Source organism: Bacillus rossius (assembly GCF_032445375.1).
Source record: "Bacillus rossius redtenbacheri isolate Brsri chromosome 4 unlocalized genomic scaffold, Brsri_v3 Brsri_v3_scf4_1, whole genome shotgun sequence".
Taxonomy (NCBI): domain Eukaryota; kingdom Metazoa; phylum Arthropoda; class Insecta; order Phasmatodea; family Bacillidae; genus Bacillus; species Bacillus rossius.
This window is the reverse complement of record NW_026962010.1, coordinates 26,901,475-26,918,854: the sequence shown is the minus strand read 5'-3', so window position 1 is coordinate 26,918,854 and position 17,380 is coordinate 26,901,475. Positions and strand designations below refer to the sequence as shown.

Genomic DNA, 17,380 nt, shown 5'->3' with positions numbered 1-17,380 from the left:
AACTAATTTTTTTACGTAATGTACCTCCCACATATAAAAACATATTTCATTAACAAATCTTTCATCTAAGCCTAACAGTTCTGTCATTCTGCATGAGTAACTTATATCCACAATTACCGTCCTATGTTGTGTGCGAGGTACACTAGGTTTAAAAAAAAGAGGTTTGTTAGGTTAGGTTTGTTTAAAAACATCCTTTCCTGAGTATGTTTGATTAGGTTATGTTTTGACAATTTTAAAGTGTTTAAATTTTAGTTAAATAGTTTGCAATACATTATGTTTTTCCATAGGTTATTTTGGGTTAGTTGAATCCAAAAGTAGTGATTCTCTACATTACCCATAATAGTTTCAAAAATTTAGTTATACAATTAAATTTTTTTATTATATAATGTTGTACTTACAGATGCCTTTTTCAGTTTTTTTTGAGAATTGTGTTATTGAAGTATGACAATCATCATCACACTATTCATCTCCTTGAGCAGTTGAAACGTTTTTCCTCTGATACATTTGTGGATGCATTGCTCCATGTTTCAGGTACACCCAAACTTGTTATAGTTGGCGAGTCTTTCCCAATTATGTCAAGAACAATGTCAATGTCATTGTACTTGGCATGTATTCCACCTGCTGCCCCAGTTTGTTTCGCATTATCTACTTTGTTCTGGAAATAAAATATTTTAAACAAATGATAGTAATTTAAATCTCTTCAGTTTTCATTTCACTGTATAAATATGGCAAGAATTTACTGTAACTCACCATAGTTGCTTGTCTCAAAGTTGGCCAAAAGTTTCTCTCAAATATTCCCAACCCTTTTCTTTTTTTACTGCTCCAATACTAACCGCAAAATCAAATATTTGCTTCCACGCATCACTTTTATCCTTTTTTGTCAAAGTATCACTAAACTGTCCGTACAAGGTATCCTTGTTCTCTTTAATTTTTTTTCATTATGTACTGCCAATTTCAAATCTTTTGCTACTCATGCACTCTCCATTTTCATGTAAACAACTTGTGAATAAAACAGGTGACTTGTGAAAATTTGATACAAGCAAACCAACTTCTACAAGTTACGAGACTTTTTTTTATGAATCACATTTCCCAGAACTTGTGACTTGTGAACTTGTGACTTGTAACTTGTAAGTTTGTAACTTGTAATGTTTATGAAATAGTTGCCCAGTGGCGACCTGTCTTTTGTTAGATGCAGAGCTAGGTTTTGAGGTTTTACTAAGAGTGGATTTCCATATTTTGCTTAATTTGTAGCCATCTTCTCTATTTATGTTTACTGGGTGTTTTAATATTTCTAATGATTCTGGAATGTATCTTTTCTCATATTGTCTGATGTTGGCTATGGTGTGGAATTGGTCGAAATCATTGCAGTATCTGCTATCCTGTGAGAAAGAATACATCAGACCAGAAGAAATTTGCATTTTAATTCAAAGGAGCTTTTCAACCTGCACCTGATACTTGCCAGTCAACTATCACCTGCAACTTTGGATACTCTGGACAGAATAACAGCACAACAAGCCTATACTGTACAACCCTGTGCCATTCCACAACACACTCTGTAAAAAGATTTCACTTGCTTTGGACAAAAACAGAGTTGCTGTCTATCTCTGAAACAAACATCTGGATTAAGCTTGTGTTTCTCGTTTAGCCAAAGGCATGAACTTCGCAGACGCGCCTAAGGCAATTCCCACAGAAGATATTATTTCTGGAGTAGAAGATGCCATCAGTTGCCTGCCTCCAGCCACAGCAGGCAAGACACGCTCAGAGACAACAAGAGTACTACGCAGTGCCAAGCCTCCCACACAACACATCAGCAGGGAAGAATGAAGGGCACTGAAAGGACTCCGCAGTGACAAAGATGTTGTGATTCTGAAGGCAGACAAAGGAAATGCGACAGTGGTCATGAATACTTCAGACTATGAAGCAAAGATCCACAGCCTTCTTGCCGAACCTACATATGCAACAGTCAAGAAAAATCCACTAAAACAAATAAAATCAGTCACAAAGAAATTGGTGATAGAGTTTCACCTTGAGTAACTCCTGAGTTAGCTTTATAATATGCAGAATTACAATTGTCAATAAATATTGCCCAAGCAAGCATGATGTAATGCTACTTAACATGGCAAAAGTGCAAAGCACAGAGATGCTCAAAGAGAAAACTCTGTTACTAAACAACACATAACCAGTGTTATGCCAAACAAACATTTAAGCAGTGATTTAAACATTAAGAATGAGTTCCAATAATTACGCAATGCTGAACTTTACATTAATAGGTAGGCCACTCCTACAACACTATTACAAACAATCATCACTTAATGTTGCCATGCGTTGTTGTTCAATCACATCGCCTATCCCTAACCAGACATAACTCTGAGTCCTAAAACACAAATGAATGCTAAAATGTGAATGAGACCTACAGCAGGGGGTGATGTTCATTTATGCTCTGCACGCACACACCGCGCACAGGCACATTGGCGCAAGAGGGGAAAGCTGAAAACCCTAACATAGCGGGGAAGGATTGGGAGGGGGAAAGAGGGGTGATAAACAGTACACCTGGGAACTTCAAAATGTGAGTTGATGAAGTCCCTTCATAGGGATGAATATGTGAATAGGTGTTTGTTCTTTAGTGGTCATAGTTAATTTCCATTGGCATAAATGACATACGTAACATGGCAGAGTATTATAATTATGTTAGTTTTTTTTGCTTTGTTTCCAGTATTTTCCTATATAATTCTCCTGCTGGATGTAAAATTCTAGTTCTTGCTGCTAGTAATATAGTTTTTGCTTACTGCGTACTTTATAAATGCTTTTGAAAACATTTTGAACTGTATTTGTGCAACATTGCACCAGATCCCGGGGCTGAGCAAAAAGCATTAAATATAACCAAACATGAAAAACTGTTAAATTAGCTTTAGAGACCCAGCGAGTCCATTTGAAAAAACTAATCTCAAACAAAAGTTGAGCAGGGGAAATTCAAGGTTAAAGTAAAAAAAGTATATGCAAGTCATCATAAACTGCAAAAAATACAATCAGGTGCATCATTAATAAATAAATAATCATCCATGGTTACATGTGTGTGCTCAGCATGGAACAGGAGAAATATAAATTAATTAAGAATGCAAACACACCAAATAAGCACAAAATTGCAGTTGACTATTTGCACCAGACCCAAACTATTGGTGAACAAACTCCAGTTGAAATAAAGAAATACTGTTTCCACCTTGTTCGCAAGTGCTAGGAAATCCTTAAAATAGGTGAATATATCAAAATTGACATTGTAAGTAAAATACTGATACAGTATTGCAGTGCCTTCTAAAAGGTAAGACCCCAATTAATGAACTGCACATGCTATGAAATTCTCTGTACACACAATTTCATATTCACAATAAATTATGCAAGCACCAGAAATATTCTTGTACAAAAAAAGATTTCTCTGCCAATGTACTAATAAGTTCTCAAGAAAATGTACTTACCCAAATTAATAACTCATACAAAAATATTTTTTGTGCATTTTTTACATTGAATAACCATGGCCACTTGGTTGTTGATGGGTGGTGAGTTATGGATGTGTGAAACGACTGTGGGTTGGTGCCAGATCAGTGAGAGCATGTTTGACTGACAGGAGTTCCTGAAGAAGGAGTTCAGTCACGAGAACATCTACTTCTGGGTGGCGTGCGAGCGCTATCGTGGCTTGAATGACCCTCTGATGCGCAAGAAGGTAGCACACCAGATATTCGACCAACACATGTGCCTGGGTGCGCTGGAGCCTGTAAATGTCGACTCTCATGCCAGGCAAGTGCTGCATGTGGCTCCATTTTTTCACTTTTCTCATGTTGTTATCATTATTTTATTGGTTATCATAAGTAAAAATTAATTTACTTTTAGTTGTAAACTAGAACAAGATATTAATATGAATTGCATTAAAGAAGTAGCAGCCTGCTTGAATCCAAAGTTCAAACAGACTACAAATTCACGAAAAGTAGTGTGCAAGATGGGCGTGCACAAAATAAATAAGTATTCCCCTTCAATTAGGGAAAATGACAGAGAGCTAAAGTGTTTTTGAGATATTAATCATGTAAGCAAAAGTATCCTTTTATTTATATAAAGCAAAGTTCAACAAGCATGCCAGTAAACAGGGCAGTATCTTATAGCTGATGACAACCAAACGCTTAAAACAAATGCTTGAGTATACATAAATAAATGATAAGGCGGGACATAAACACCGTGACAAAAAACTTAAATAAGGTAATCAAGCCACAAGGCAGCATAGTTTACCAAGGTTTACAAATACCAAATTAGGCATAGAAGTTTTTTTATAATCTAAATTTTGACGCCCTAAAATATCGGTACAACGATTATGCGATAAAACAGGGTAAGTGAACAAACAGACGCGGATAGTGACTTTGTTTTACACAATCTAGGGATAGGAAAAAATTTCAGAAAGTTTAAATTTTAATTTTTTTTTCTCAAAAAAAGAGGCTTTTTCATCAGACATACCATTTATTTTTACAATTGAGTTTTTAGGGTAAAGAATGCAAAATTTAAGGACATTAAAGACAAAAAATCATTTGATACTTAATTTTAGAGCCAACGTCAATTTTTACACAGATTTTTCGCAATGTGTTACGTTTTATTACAAACGTTTTGCAACATTTTTGCCTTATTTTAACACTGCTTTTCGTAAGTTTTATGTACCGTTTTTTGGGGTCCCTAGTAATGAGAAATGTGGAAATACATTTCCTTGTATTTAATCTTGAGCATCATCTGATCTGATCGACATCATCTTGTTTGTACCAAAATTTTTATTTAATTTTACATTAAAAATGTTGCTCCGTTTGACCCTAGCACATAATTAATGGAATGCTTTGTCATTAATAGTGACTGACTGCTACAAATAGTTTTTCTGTGAAATAATGATTTGTTGAGTAAATAATTTTTTTATTTTAGAATGTATAAAATAGAGTTAGTCCATTGAAATGTTACAATTGAAGGACCGAATATTGCATTTTTTAGAGGATGCAATTTTATTTTTGGGACATGTGTTGGGGGTCAATATAAGCTTAACCTCAAATTTGTGGGGTCGCCACCCTTGTCCTCCGGCCGCCATCTTCGAAAAAGGGGTGAAAACACTTTTTTCGCGATATCTCGGAAACTATACGTCTTACAAAAAATTTGTAAAGTCATAATTTGTAGCAAATTGTTACATCCACCAATGTTTAAAGCACAAGACCATTTACCATATAGCCACATGAAGTCACAAGGACGAGGAACAATCTTTTTGGCTGGTGATGTGATATTTTCGATTAATGAAACATTTATTTTACCCAATCCAATTGTTTTGCCTTTTGAGTAGGACGCAAGAGGAACTAACCCTAAAGTAGATTTAGCTGAAGCTGGTATTCTTTTGGAGACACGTGGTAAACTGGTATCAGCTTCAATACTATCATACGGTGTAATACTTTGAATTCCACCCATCGCATGGAAAGTATTTTTACCATCAATTGTGTTGCTGTTAAAATCGGCATTGTCAAAAACAAATTGCGAGAAGGCATGAGGTAAAATATTACGCGCTGGACGAAATGCACAGGAATCTTCGTACAATGAAATAGAATTATAAGACGCAGAGAAACCTAATGTTGAAAGAACATTGATGAGATTACTGGAACCATATTTTTTATATAAAAAAGATCCAACCCCAAGTAGTAGCGGTGAAATAATGAAGCAGGTCGAGTTTCTCCAATGATGGAGTGAGCAATTGATGTACATTTTCTTTGTGCTGCAACCAACGACTTACGTTTTGATTGACAGATGATTCCAGAAAGTAGAACTGGTAAAGATTCAGGAATTAAAGAATTAACTTCTTTTAAAAAATTATCTGAAGGTGGATACTGATTCGTTTCATAGCGCCGTGAACGGATGTCTCCCAAAATAATTGCAGCTGCATCTCTGACTTTCTGCAATTTCTCCTCTTGAGGATCATTTTTTTTATGAGATGATCTTTTCGATATAACTTTGTATATAAAACCTTTAAAGCAGATAATGATGTCTTGTTTACCTTCGTTAAAGATTACAATGGCATCCTTGTACTTTGCTTTTAATCGTTCAATGACCGTACGCTTCTCTGGAATGTAGTCTCCTTTAATGGATTTCATTAAATTCGCAAGTCAAAATTGGCATTCTTCACTATTCTCATGCAAGTAAGCAAAAACATCCTCCATAGCATTGTCAATGTTATTTTTGCGCTCATCATGTCTTATTTCGTCACTCCATTTTTTGGAGTACAATTGCTTGCTGCAATCCTTGTTATACCTAGTTCCAACATTGACTAAGCTAGAAACATTAGCTATGCGATCAGCTATGCTCTTTGCCTTGTCATCAGAACGTTTGAGAACAAGGTCCAAAATGCTTTTTTTTGTACCTTCATGACATACATTACATATTTTCCTCTGACGGCTTTGACGCAAGTCACTCTGATCCTGGAATAATTTGCCGCAAATAAAGCAATAGTTTGAGAAATCTAAATCAGTATCTAGGTTTTCTGATACTGAAGATGATGAACTGCTACAGCTGAGACGACGAACAACATTATCTGTTCGACTATCACTATAATAATGATAGCAGGGAATATGAACAGTTACTTCAGAAACACTTTGTAAAAATAATTCATTATCCACATTGTTTTTGAATTTTGCTAGCTCAAGCAAAGTTTTCACTCCTCTAGCTTTTACAGTTCAAACTTTAATGTCCCCAAAAGGTTTTTACATATAAAACAATCACTCATGATTCACACTTTAAAAAAGTCGCAATGTTTATAACTATATGAAAATTTCACCACACAAAACTCACAGTTTGATTGAACTGAAAATAATATCCACAATTTTCAATACGTCTACACGTGGCAAAATATGTAGCACAACTAAGAGAATAAAATGAGGTAGAAGAAACAGCTGGTAAGTTCTATGGTAAAGAAAAGAGATAGGAATGAATAAGTAAAGTTGTACCAATTTAACAAAAATTTTGTAAGAAATTATTTACAATAAAAAAAATAATCAAAAATAAGTTAAACATTTTGTTTTCACCGGATTCTCATGAGCATTGACGAACCCGGTCAATTTTGGAGCACTGTAACAGCGTTTTAAATGAATGAAATAAAAAAAAATTATAGGGAAAAAATTTCCTCAAAAGATCATCTATAAGATTGGTCTGAGCTAATTTTTTTGTAAAATGTATAAAAAAAAGTTATAGAGCAAAAACAAAAATCTTTATAAACATTTTCTCACTTTTTTGCTTATAACTTCTTTAATTTTTCATTTAGGACAAAAAGTTATATAAACATATTTGTAGGAAAAACAATTTGCTACAAATTATGACTTTACAAATTTTTTGTAAGACGCTTAGTTTCCGAGATATCGCGAAAAAAGTGTTTTCACACCTTTTTCCAAGATGGCGGCCGGGTGACAAGGGTGGCGACCCCACAAACTTGAGGTTAAGCTTCTATTGACCCCCCACACATGTCCTAAAAATAAAATTGCATCCTCTAAAAAATGCAAAGCTCATGTAACATTTAAATGGACTAAGTTAAAATATTCTATTTTATGGTCTTAAAAAAAAGGGTAAAATTAAAAATTATTGAAACTTATAATTTTTGAAAGTAAACAAAATAATAATTTTAATGTTTACAAGCCGGGTAGTATAAATCTGTCAACGTTGGATCCCAACCTCAATATAAACATGAGACACTTCAGCAGTACAGCATCCAGTCCTCTACCTGTGTTATGATATGGAGAGTACAATGTGATGGTCGCCGAGATTGGCTCTGGTGGCCTGCACACGGGTGGCGGCGGCCGGCACGTGGGTGGTGGTGACTTTTCAAAGTTCTCTCACGTGGGCGTGCTGGGTGTTTTGTGTGTGTGCAGGCAGGAGACACAGGAGGGTCTCGACGAGGCAGCCCCCTCGCTGTTCCTTCAGGCGCAGAAGCAAATATTCAACCTAATGAAGTTTGACTCATATCCTCGTTTCATCAAGTCTGAGCTGTACAAGGAGGTTCTTATGCGGGACTTGTCTGGCGAGGTCCTGCCGTACCGCGGCCTGGACTTGGCTCTGGAGGCCATTGACGCGCCCGAACCCTCTCGACCCACTCACAAGGTGTGTATTTCATTTTCTAATTTTTTAAAAGTAAAGTCAAAGCTTTTTTTGCATGTTATTGTAGACCATTTTCTGATGACTTAATTAGGACATAAATGGAATTTTTTTTTGTCGCAGAATTCAGACCGTGATGGTGGGAATGGCCATGTTGGTGACAGTCAGTTAAATGTAGACACTTGGAAACTTAGTGTGGATCTTTTTTTTGGGACCAAATCAAACATATTAAAACACATGTTCTTCTATTTATTTTTGTTTAAAAAATGGGGAATATTTTATAGAATTTTTGAATTTAGTCTTCTTTTTTTTCTGAAATACTATTGAATAACTTACTTGGCTACTTCCACCTTTAAAGGGTCTGGTAAACTGTGGCCAAATCTGTTGATGGGGTGGAAATTTTTTAGTGTTGCACATTCCTTTGCTACACATACAGCATGTTTACAAAATTGGCCATTGCCATTCATATTATCTACAAACTTTTATATTCGGACCAGAAATAAACAGTAAGGGTGCTATTGAATGTGTAGCTTTTTATTTTGTTAAGTTTGTGAAGAAATTGTTGTAAAAATAAAATAAAAATTTTTTCTTGGATTGAATTTTGTTGCTAAAGAAAATAATTCGAAAGATTGTGTGTATAGTTTTGCTTAAATTTTTTTTACATCATGACATTAACTTACGTAATTGTGTAAACACTGTGTATTACTTTCATATCATTTCTGTTTGGTTTTATGGCTCATTTTGCTGTTATTTCAGTTTTATCAAAATTCACTGTAAAATCTGGTCTCTTATAAAATTTACAGAAATGTTAGTTTCTATAGAGCGTTCCACTCTTAAATTGCAGTGTGAAAGTAAATTAACTCTTTCTCTCTCTTTCTAAGACATGCGGACTGCTGTTGTGCTTTCCTTGTTTCTGCATGTGCTGTTGTCATATATCATACAAATTTAAAATAGTATTTTTTGGACAAAACGTTTTTGCATTATATAGCATTTCAAAATGCATCTGTCAATATATATTTTTGCATTCTTAATGGTATTTCAAGGGGCCAAAAAAAATTTTAAAACATAACTTCTTACTGGGAACTATTTTGAAGTATTCTAAAAAGTATCACATCAAAAAAAAAATCTACAGGTGAGTTCAGTTCAGATTGTTTGTGTTAATATATTAATGTTTTAGAATGCCACCGAATTAATCTCAAGACAAAAACTCTTCATGTTTCCTTATATAATTTTTTTTAATCTTAAAAGGTATTTCTTCAAAAACTGATACAGCAATAACTGGATAAGTGGCAAACTTTTTGCTGTTAAATTTAGATAGGGGTCGAAAGCGTGAAAGATGTTCACAATTAATGGAATTTATTTTTAAAAGCAACACCATCTCAATTACTCCTTTAAGTGTTATTTGTAAATATTTAAACATAACTGTGTAGCTTATATAACCATATGTTGTCATGTGATTCTTCTATGAATTCTTGATTTTAACTTGAACCTGTCTTTTCATTTATATGCTGTATATCAAAAGGGCTCTTTCAATTTTCTCTTGGGTCCTAAGTTTCGGTTAAACCATAAATTTTAGATTACATAATACCTAGTAATAAATGGGAATCTTTTTGTAATAAATCTATGTTATGACCCTTATATAAATCCATCCGTAAAGTAATCACCACATGTGTTAATTTCATTACTACCATTACTTGGGAAAAACTTTCACAGCAATCATATGTGAAAGTGAAAAAATATCTGATATCTGAAGTGAGTGAGGTGTGTTTCGGTCAGCAGCTGAAGAAGAGTCGCAGCGATGCAGAGGACCGGCGCCGCAAGTCCCTGCTCCCCTGGCACCGCAGGAATCGCTCCCAGTCGAAGGACCGTGGTGACTGGGAAAACGGCGTACAAGATGCAGATGTGGCATCGATGCGCAGCGATTTCACCAGCAGCAGGTCGTCTCTGGCATCCTGGGACAGAGCGCTACGAGGTTCTTTCTCACGCCAGTCCTTGTCATCGTCAAGTGGGGAGTGCGCGTTATGCCGGGTGTGTCTGCCCGATGGGGCCACGACGGTGGTACAGATCCGCCCCAGAGAGACTGTGTGCAACCTGGTTCTGCGTCAGTTGGACAAGCGTGGCCTACGCTTCTCTGCCTTCGACGTGTTCTACGCTCCTTCCCACCAGGTACATCTGTGGCCTAATTCATGACTAAATATTATTTTTAGATCACCCACTTAATGAGTGCTCACTATAAAGTAATAGAACATGTTCAATTACATTTGCTAAATAATTACAAATTGGCTTGTAAAGAAAATTTATTGATATACGGGTTGTGAAATACAAGAGGAGAGGCGTGTAATGTGAAGTGAGACTGAGGCGATTGTTACAGTTGGTGGGCCTGGATGAAGACAGCTCTGTGCTAGCAAGGTGTGAAGTGCAAGTGGAGAGGCGTGTGGTGTTCCGACTAGACCTACCAAACAGGAAGACTGTAGGTGTGAAGGCGCGACCGGATAAGGCTCTTGCTTGTGTGCTGCGACCTATTCTACACAAGTACAACTACCGCCTTCAGTGTGTCACCCTATGCTTGGTATGGTGCTTCTCATGTGGTTTTCGTGTTACAATCTACTTAAGTTTTATCTTTTATTAGCTTTTTTTCTTCTAGTTTTTTTTCGTAATAATAGAGTTTTGATCTATCATACTGATTTTACATATTTATGTTTGTTTGATAAGTTTAGTAAAACATGTATATTTCATTATCTAATAGTGGGACCAAAAACATCATGCGACAATTACGCGAGAGGTATTTTTATCCAAATTTTGACGCCCTAAAATATAGGTGCGACGATTATGCGAGTGCGTAGATTATGCGATAAAAGAGGGTACATACCTACATACCAACACCCAATATATATATATGATCAGAAAAATATATTTAAAATAAGACATAGTTAAAAATGTATAAAAAACCACTTTAAATTTAACTCTATTATTAATTTTAATTTCAAATATTCTATGTATTTTGTTCAGCCATTATACAGTTTTTATAAATATGATGTGAATCTTGAATGCTTTGAATCTTAAACTTTATTTGGTTCATATATATATATATATATATATATATGTAAAATTAAAAGTACATTTTATTTCCTTAACTGTTTTTGAAATTCATATCTAGAAACACGTAAACTCAATTGAAATTAATGGATGGGATGCCTACCGTAAAATCATTTGAAATCTGGAGAACCAGAGGATACAAACGAACTAGAGGATAAATGTAGAACTGGAGGATACACATAGAACCGGTGGTATGGAGAACTCACTATATCACACAAAAATGCAGTGTTACTCACAAATAAAAAAAACACATTATTGCAGCACTGAGTTTTTACGTTAAGAGGAGTTAGAATTTAAATAATGATGGATTTCACTTACCCATTATGTGGGCTTGGATTATATTCTCAAGACATAGAAGAAAAGTTGAAAAGAAAAATAGGAAAACACAAAGCTGCCATGTTGGTGCATAGCACAAAAGAAACACGCAGGGAGGGAAATTAGCTAGCCGACCGATAATAACACTATTGTTGAGTTCGAAGGATTCTTTTGGAAATAAAATATCTTCTTAGTTGACTACATCGTACATAAAAATTGTTCAACAGACTGCTGAAAACTTGAAACAACAACGAGCACAGAGTGTTTGACTGACTGCAGCGATGGCAAAACAGTTTTCATGGCGTCTTTGCAGGAGCCAGAGGATTCGGAACATGAAAAAAGTCTTCCCACTGGGGAATGGAAGTAGGGCTGAATGTTGTGCGATTAAAAATCTGTAGTTTAAGGCCAGAGGGGGTTAAAATGCCCAGTAGGAAATAAATATGTCAAAAATGAGTAGAGCACTACAAGTGGCTAAGCCGGGACGCTGCCAAATTGCGGTAAAGTATGTAGGCACGGGAAGAACACAGTCCAATCTGCGTTGACGTTAAATTCGCGGGATTGTGGCATGATGCTGAGGCCAGGGGATGACTGAAGATGCTAATGCAATGCAGTAACGAGCAACAAAGCTGCCAACACCTAGCAAGGGTGCACAAGAATTTTCAGGCTGGATAATAATGGAATACCCTAAAACTAAAATCCCATAAAATAATTTCAAAATTGATAAAAAATCTCTAAATACCATAAACATTACAAATAAGTAACTCATAATGTGGCTACTGTATGCTGATGGCAGTATGCTCTGAAGTGGCAGCAAGCATGGAGTCAGTTGCAGCTCAGGGAAGAGTAGAGAGGGTTTAGCTGTATGTAATGCAACTTATTTATGCATGATAACAGTACGCTATAGAGTGGCAGCTGGGAGAATTTGGGTTGAATCTTAGTGGAAGGTAAGAATGGGTTTAGCGGGTTGTAATTTTAATAATTATTATTGTTATTGTTGTTGTTGTGAAATGCACACCATCATTGAAGAGACTGAAGGGGTTGAATGACATAACAAAGAACAGTAGCATAACTAAATAAGAGTACTAAACACAATGGACAAGGACACAAATGAACATTAAAATCTTCAGGAAAAGATAATTGAGAATAACATAAATTATTTAGTATATAAGTGACTACATACATACCTATTGAGTAAGTATTAATGTATTAAGATAAAAATATTTTGGTAAAAAGATAAAATCGCTATTGTAACGAATAAATAAGTTACTGGAAACAGAACAAAGACTATTAATTAACTTTATTTATAAGTAAATGTGGGCTAACACTCCCAAGGAGTGAAAGACCACCTTACTAACACTTGCTCTGATATAAAATTAAAGGGCGAAGTATTCAGAATCACTAAAATAAACTTTGCATGCAAATTACCAAGAGTAAACAAAATTAATGGGCTCCATTAAAAGTGTTGGGCTAAACATAAAAGTTATAAAAAAGTAGAGTTGATAAATATCATACAAACAAAACACCTGAAGCTTCGGTAATTAGACATTTTTATTAAATGTTGCAAAATACAGCACAGTATGAGAAATCTCAAATAATACATAGTATTATGGCGGTTGCTTGCACACTATTTGTTTTACCTTATTAACTTCACTCTTATATAATTAAACAACAAATGCTCATTTCTGAAAGATGCCTAAAACATTTATAAATAAATATATATCCTGAAATGTACATTACCTAACACAGTGGCAAACTATACGTAAACCTAAGCACTTGAGACTAGAAAAAATCCACTAAGCCTTAACAATCCACTAATGGGCCCAAGTAGTTTGTAGCTTGGGGATGCATTAAAAGTTGCCATCATTATAAACATTGTCTTCTTAACATTGGTGAAATGTCAATACGTAAAATGTTATGTTAACCTTAAGTTTGGCAGACACGTGAACTATCATGACGACGCAATTTTTTGTTGTACTCAGTCAAATAACCTCGTTACTACTATCACATTGTACTCCAACGACTCACCAACAGCTTGCCAAGTTACAGAAATGTCATAAAATGGCAAAAGAGGGTAATGAAAGCAATTATCCGTATAGACGTAACATATATCCGATAACTTTTGGTGACAACACAAAATGCACTAACTCTAAATGTCTAAAAGGGCAGAAGTAAACTGATAATTCCGCCCAAATGTCTAACGGACATTACAAATGCTTACGTTATGTAAATGTCCCCCTCGTTATTCACACAGCACTTGTGTGTTACCGAAGGCATCTTTCACGTTGGCCACTGCAGGTAATATGAACAAAATATTACCTTGCAATATTTATACGACCAACAGCACTCCAGGTCTGTTCGTAAATGCACAACACCTAAACCTCCAGGAATTTTGGCATGCCTCAAGCATACCCACCCTCTTCCGGGTAGAAGCCAATACGTCATGTGCGGGTGGCTAGCAGCTCCGTCAGCGCACAATCACTCACGTCTTCTTCCACCTCGCTGCGCTCGAGCGCTGTCCTTGGTTTCTTACGTCTATGCGAAGCACTCCGCGCCCGCGCGGCCACCGCATGCAAAAATAGTTCGTCGAGAGATTAAAACTAAAAATAACTAAACTAAAAGGTAAACAACTGAATTAACATTAATTAGCCAAATTAAATAAAATTAGTCACCATACCAACTGTTACCAAAAATTACTAGTGTTAAAGTGGCCTAATGGCCACATTCATCAAATCTATTGTAGTTATTTGTTAGTCTAAAAATAATATCATTGTTTCTGTTAAGGGACGTTAGCTAGATGTTAAATGACTATGGAATTGTGTAACTCTTAAACCAATATAATCCAGAACATATTTACAATTAATTTTGGAACTCTAACAGTTTTGAATAGAGTGAGTCTAGATAGACCTGCCGGTCAGAGAGAGAAGTTAATTTAAGGGAAGGAAATTGTTTTAAAATAAAAATTTTTATATTTTTAATATTCTCAATTTTGTCATTATCAGAAGTATTAATATTATTCCACATTGCTGGACCATATTTCAACCTAATTAGAGATAAAAAAAAGAGATAAAATAGAATCAAAATTTATAGCATAATACCTGATGTATATAATTAGGGATGGTGTTCTTAGGGAACTAGAGGTTAAATAATCTACATGTAATTGGTAAAATAATTAAGAATCTAAAATTGTGCTATGGATTAGGAGAGGGATGATATGGGTTGCAGCGCTTTAGAAGGGTGAAGATGGTTTAGCTAGTCTTGCAACGTAATGTGTTCTTGATAACGGAGTGGCAGAGGGATGATGTGGGTACATTTGCGGATGGGTGGAGAGTTGTAGGTACTGGAGTATGGAGTGTAGATGTTATGAGGCAGACTAGATGATGGTGTTTTCTTGTTAATGCAGATGAGCGAGAGCGAAGTGGTGGAGATGGAGACTCCTGCAAGTGCTGTCGACAACAAGAGGTTGCAGGTTTTGACGCGCAACACCGACGGTTAGTTGGCCTCTCTCTCTCTCTCTCTCTCTCTCTGTCTCTGTCTCTGTCTCTCTGTCTCTTTCTCTGTCTCTCTCTCTCTGTCTGTTTCTGTCTGTCTCTCTCTGTCTCTCTCTCTGTCTCTCTCTCTTTCTCTCTTTCTCTGTCTCTGTCTCTCTCTTGTCTGTCTATGTCTCTCTCTCTCTCTATATATATATATATATATATATATATATATATATATATATATATATATATATATATATATATATATATATATATATATATATATATATATATATATATATATATATATATATATACACACACACACACACACACACACACACACACACACACACACACACATACATACACACATATAATTATATACGTACATATACATACAGATACATATGTTTCGTTGACTAACATTCTTATGAATTTTTTTGTTTTATTATTAATTTCTGAATAAAAATTGAAATTATATTTAAACTTGGTTTTTCTCACATTTAATTCCAATTTTTTTTTTTTTCAGTGCTTGTGTTATATTATTGTGTTAATTTTAATTATTAGCTGTACAAGCAAGTTATTAATTTCCTAGATATAAACTTGCACATTAATCTGAGTTATTACATTAGGAACGCCTTTACACTAGTTTCTATGTAGATCTGGGCCAATTGCACCTACAAATCTCTATGTAAGTCTGAGAAAACTGAAAATTCCATGCAGCGAGATTTGATCCAGTGTTTATGTGTTTTTTAAACAATTATGCTGCTGAGTGAGCTATGAGTTTGTTTGAGTAGAGAATAACATTCTGTATAAATATTGGTACAAAGTACTGAAACATTGTTTATTTATGTTTTTACTGCTGCTAAATTACCATTTTGGGAAAAAATATTTTTGTTTGTTTACATTTTGATAACATATCCACAGTGATACTTTTTGTTTTTGACCTTATTTATTTATTGTTTTAAGACTCTTGAGAACAACTTTTTTGCATTACATAACATGGTGTTATGTATTTTCGGACGATTTAGAACTCTAACAGCATTTTCAGTCGGCATGATGTGATTTGAGTGCTGCCTCAGTGGCACGACATTCAACAATTTAAATAATTTGATTGTTTGGTTCTTTTGAGTGTCCTTCCCTTTGCATCATAGGAATCGGAAAGCTGGAGAGAGTTTGGTTCATGTCTGGTATGTTTAATCATCACCTGTGCCAGATGTGATTCTACCTGGCCTGAATTACAGTGGAAAAGTTGCAATGGCATTAATTAATGTGCAAACGATGTACTGTGTAGCTATGTCAAGTCATTTTGTGCTGCAAAACTACGTGAGTACCGTATATACTCGTGTATAGCGCATCCTTTTTTCCCCTCAAGTAAAGGAAAAAAAATAAGGATGCGCGCTATACACGGGGAAAAAAAAGTGAGGGGTGACGGGGAGGAGGAGTGGAAGTCGTTAACTGCCGGTGACAGGTGACATTTCTGGCCAGCCCCCACACATACGCACAAGCAACGAGGCCTCTCTTTCACACACACACAACCTGGTCTCTCACACACACGCTCACAGCACACACAGACACACACGCTCACAGCACACACACACACACACACACACACGCTCACAGCACACACACACACACACACACACACACACACACACACACACACACACACACGTGCGCGCGCAAGCTCGCAATCATGGTCTCTTGTTTATTTTTAGACCTCCCCCTATACAGAAAGCCAGCGCAGCAGCTAGTAAAATAAAAGAGAGAGAGAGAGAGAGAGAGAATGTTGTCACCAGTCCCCCTCCCACTTCCTTCGCTTCCTCGTCCCAGCGGCTACTGGTGAGTCATCTAGTCCTCCGCGCCAGCTTAGCAACGTAGCGTGGCACGCTTCATTTTGCGGGTCCCTAAAAATGTGTTAACTATCAGTTGAAATATCTATGTAGAAGCTACGTGACGGGAGTGGTGGTGTTTAGTCCTGTCAACTGTCAACGTTACTTGATGGTCATAGTCCCGTTCCTTCCTGCCCTCCGACCACGTACCAGTTGTGACGATACAGAGCTTCATTATCTTCCGTCCACACAGCAGAGTTTAAGTATTTTTCTGATGCATCACCACACATCAATTTAAATTATCATTTGTTTCATAAGTAATTACTTAACAGGTACCACAAAATGTTAGTAACATTTATTTATGGAAAAAAAAATTTTAGGAAAAAAAATTTTAATTTTTTTTCTTTGGAATTTGTTTGCAAAAATCGTGGTGCGCGCTATACACGAGGGCGCGCTATACACAAGTAAATACGGTAATTAGATGGTCCATATCAGCAGCATCTTCAGGTAGGTCATGTTGAAAAT

General features: G+C 35.8%; 1 protein-coding gene across 4 annotated transcripts in view; it reads left to right on the top strand.

Annotated features, from left to right (window-relative positions):
* LOC134541626 (regulator of G-protein signaling loco) overlaps nt 1-17,380 on the top strand; it is a 107,992-nt gene that overhangs the window by 50,185 nt on the left and 40,427 nt on the right. For 2 of the 4 annotated variants that reach the window (XM_063385192.1, XM_063385190.1), the window contains exons 3-7: nt 3,620-3,793; nt 7,918-8,142; nt 9,913-10,302; nt 10,508-10,705; nt 14,948-15,035. In XM_063385192.1, coding sequence (XP_063241262.1) covers nt 3,620-3,793; nt 7,918-8,142; nt 9,913-10,302; nt 10,508-10,705; nt 14,948-15,035 — 1,075 coding nt within the window. The remainder of the gene's footprint in view (nt 1-3,619; nt 3,794-7,917; nt 8,143-9,912; nt 10,303-10,507; nt 10,706-14,947; nt 15,036-17,380) is intronic. The other 2 variants (XM_063385193.1, XM_063385191.1) reach the window with 1 other exon arrangement.